Genomic DNA, 2,104 nt, shown 5'->3' on the forward strand with positions numbered 1-2,104 from the left:
AATACTCCCCTTCAAGTTGATGGGTGAAATACATCAAGCATACCAAGCTTGGACAAGAGAAAATGATGATGTGCTGATCCTAGACCCTTGGTCATAAGGTCAGCCAATTGTAGACTGGTAGAAATATATTGTGGTGCCAATTGTCCAGTCTTGATTTTTTTCTCGAACAAAATGGCAATCCATTTCAATGTGGTTAGTTCTTTCATGAAAGATGGGATTGGCTGCTACTTGTAAAGCAGCCTTATTGTCACAATGCAGGGGAACTGGTTGATAGACATGGACTTGAAGCTCTTTCAACAGCCCTAGAAACCATGTAATTTCTGCTGCTAGACTCATGTATTCAGCCTATGCTGAACTTCGACTCACAGTTTGTTGTTTCATGCACTTCCAGAAAAGTAGAGAATCACCCAATTTGATGATATATCTTATGACTGATCTCCTAGTATTTAGGCAGGACGCCCAATTAGAATCACAATAGGCAGATATGTAGTTGATAGGACCAGTGCTTAGCAAAATTCCAAACCCTGGAGCTGATTTCACATATCTAACCACACACAATGATGCATCCCAATAGGATTGTTTGGGGTGTTGAATAAATTGGCTAAGTACTTGAACTGCAAAGCTAAGATCTGGTCTAGTAATGGTTAGGTAGAGTAACTTCCCAATAAGTCTTTGATAGCTTACAATGTCTTCCAGTTCTTCATACCCCTTGACTCCTACATGCTTGTCATAGTCGATGGTAGTCAATATCTGATTCAATTCAATGGGAGTAGAGATTGGTTTGGCTGCTGCAAGTCCAGCTTCCGAGATCAATTGCAAAGCATACTTTCTTTGAGTGAGCAGTATCCCTTCCTTTGATCTCAGAATTTCTATGCCAAGGAAGTAACGAAGTTCTCCTAGGTCCTTCACCTTAAATGCCAAAGTTCAATTTCTTCTCCCTTTCTCAGGAAAACTCTTGTAGCTGCCGCTGTTATGTTCTACTTAAGCAAGTACAAACCATTGTTCTCTCTACCAATCCCCATCACGCTGCCACTGCAGAGATCCTGAAATGTACACAAATCAGGGAAGAATGTGGCCGAGCAATAGAGATCCTTTGTGAGTTTAGATACTGACAATAGGTTAAATTTAAAATCTGACACATAGAAGACATTTGTTACTGTCTTATTGCCTAATATGGAGGCCTCTCTTGTGTGAGTTATTTGAGATTTACTTCCAGTAGGAAGTTGTACTCCATGTTTCCCTTGGTCATATGCCCTTTTAATATTGTTTAGAATATTCTTACAGTGTGTAACATGATGTGTTGCCCCTGTATCTATTACCCAATCACACATACCTGCATCAGATAACAGAGAGACTATACCTGCAAAATTATTAGAAATTTCTTTAGTTGTTGGTTTTGATAGCAACCTCACCAGCTGTTGATACTGTTCTTCTATGAAAAACTGTCCCGCTCCTTGTATCTGCACATTCATTGGTTTCCCTTCCTCACTATTTGCATTCATATTCACATTGTTAGCATATATCTTTCCTCCTGCAGGCTAATTCTTCCTTTCGTTCTTAAATTCAGCTGGATATCCAATTATTTTGAAGCAATTCTCCTTAAGATATCCTTTATATCCACAATGTTCACAAATGACTTCGGGCTTTCTTGCTCTAAAGTCATGGCCTTTCCCTGCTAACACGGTGAGTGATTCTCTATGTGTATCAACAACACCTAAAGACCTCTGACTTTCCTCTTGTGTCACTATGGCATAGGCTTCATTAATAATCACAACACGCTTTTTAGCTAATACATTGCTCATTATGTTGCTATAACTTTCATTTAGCCTCATAAGAAATTGCAGCAAAAGTTGAGATCATAGATGTTCCACTGAGGGTCGAGATTCTTCACAGTCACACGAAGACAGTGGTACTAACACATCTAATTCATCCCACAAGTCCTTCATTTTTGAAAAATAGCCAGTAACAGAGTCAGTACATTGCATTAGGGTTGCGATAGCTGTCCAAAGGTGATAAATCCTCGTCAAATCTGATCGATCAAATCTCTCCTGAAAATCATTCCACACTTTCCTTGCATTAGAGGCATAGACGATACTCGATATCA

General features: G+C 39.4%; 1 protein-coding gene across 1 annotated transcript; it reads right to left on the bottom strand.

Moving 5' to 3' along the window:
* Nucleotides 1-345: 345 nt before the first annotated feature.
* Nucleotides 346-1,502, bottom strand: LOC109237766 (uncharacterized mitochondrial protein AtMg00810-like). The gene is made up of 3 exons (XM_019404131.1): nt 1,334-1,502; nt 998-1,108; nt 346-896 (listed from the first exon to the last, which is right to left on the bottom strand). Exons 1-3 carry the CDS (start codon nt 1,500-1,502, stop codon nt 346-348), a joined length of 831 nt encoding a protein of 276 aa, XP_019259676.1.
* Nucleotides 1,503-2,104: the final 602 nt, after the last annotated feature.

This window comes from Nicotiana attenuata, unplaced genomic scaffold (assembly GCF_001879085.1).
Source record: "Nicotiana attenuata strain UT unplaced genomic scaffold, NIATTr2, whole genome shotgun sequence".
Taxonomy (NCBI): domain Eukaryota; kingdom Viridiplantae; phylum Streptophyta; class Magnoliopsida; order Solanales; family Solanaceae; genus Nicotiana; species Nicotiana attenuata.

What these genes read in the sequence shown, in the direction of transcription:
- LOC109237766 (XM_019404131.1), bottom strand. Translation starts at nt 1,502, where the DNA reads ATGAATGCAAATAGTGAGGAAGGGAAACCAATGAATGTGCAGATACAA. An exon ending in CTCTCTGTTATCTGATGCAG is followed by an intron (nt 1,109 to 1,333) that starts GTATGTGTGATT and finishes ACCTATTGTCAG; the next exon opens with TATCTAAACTCACAAAGGAT. An exon ending in GATTGGTAGAGAGAACAATG is followed by an intron (nt 897 to 997) that starts GTTTGTACTTGC and finishes TGAAGGACCTAG; the next exon opens with GAGAACTTCGTTACTTCCTT.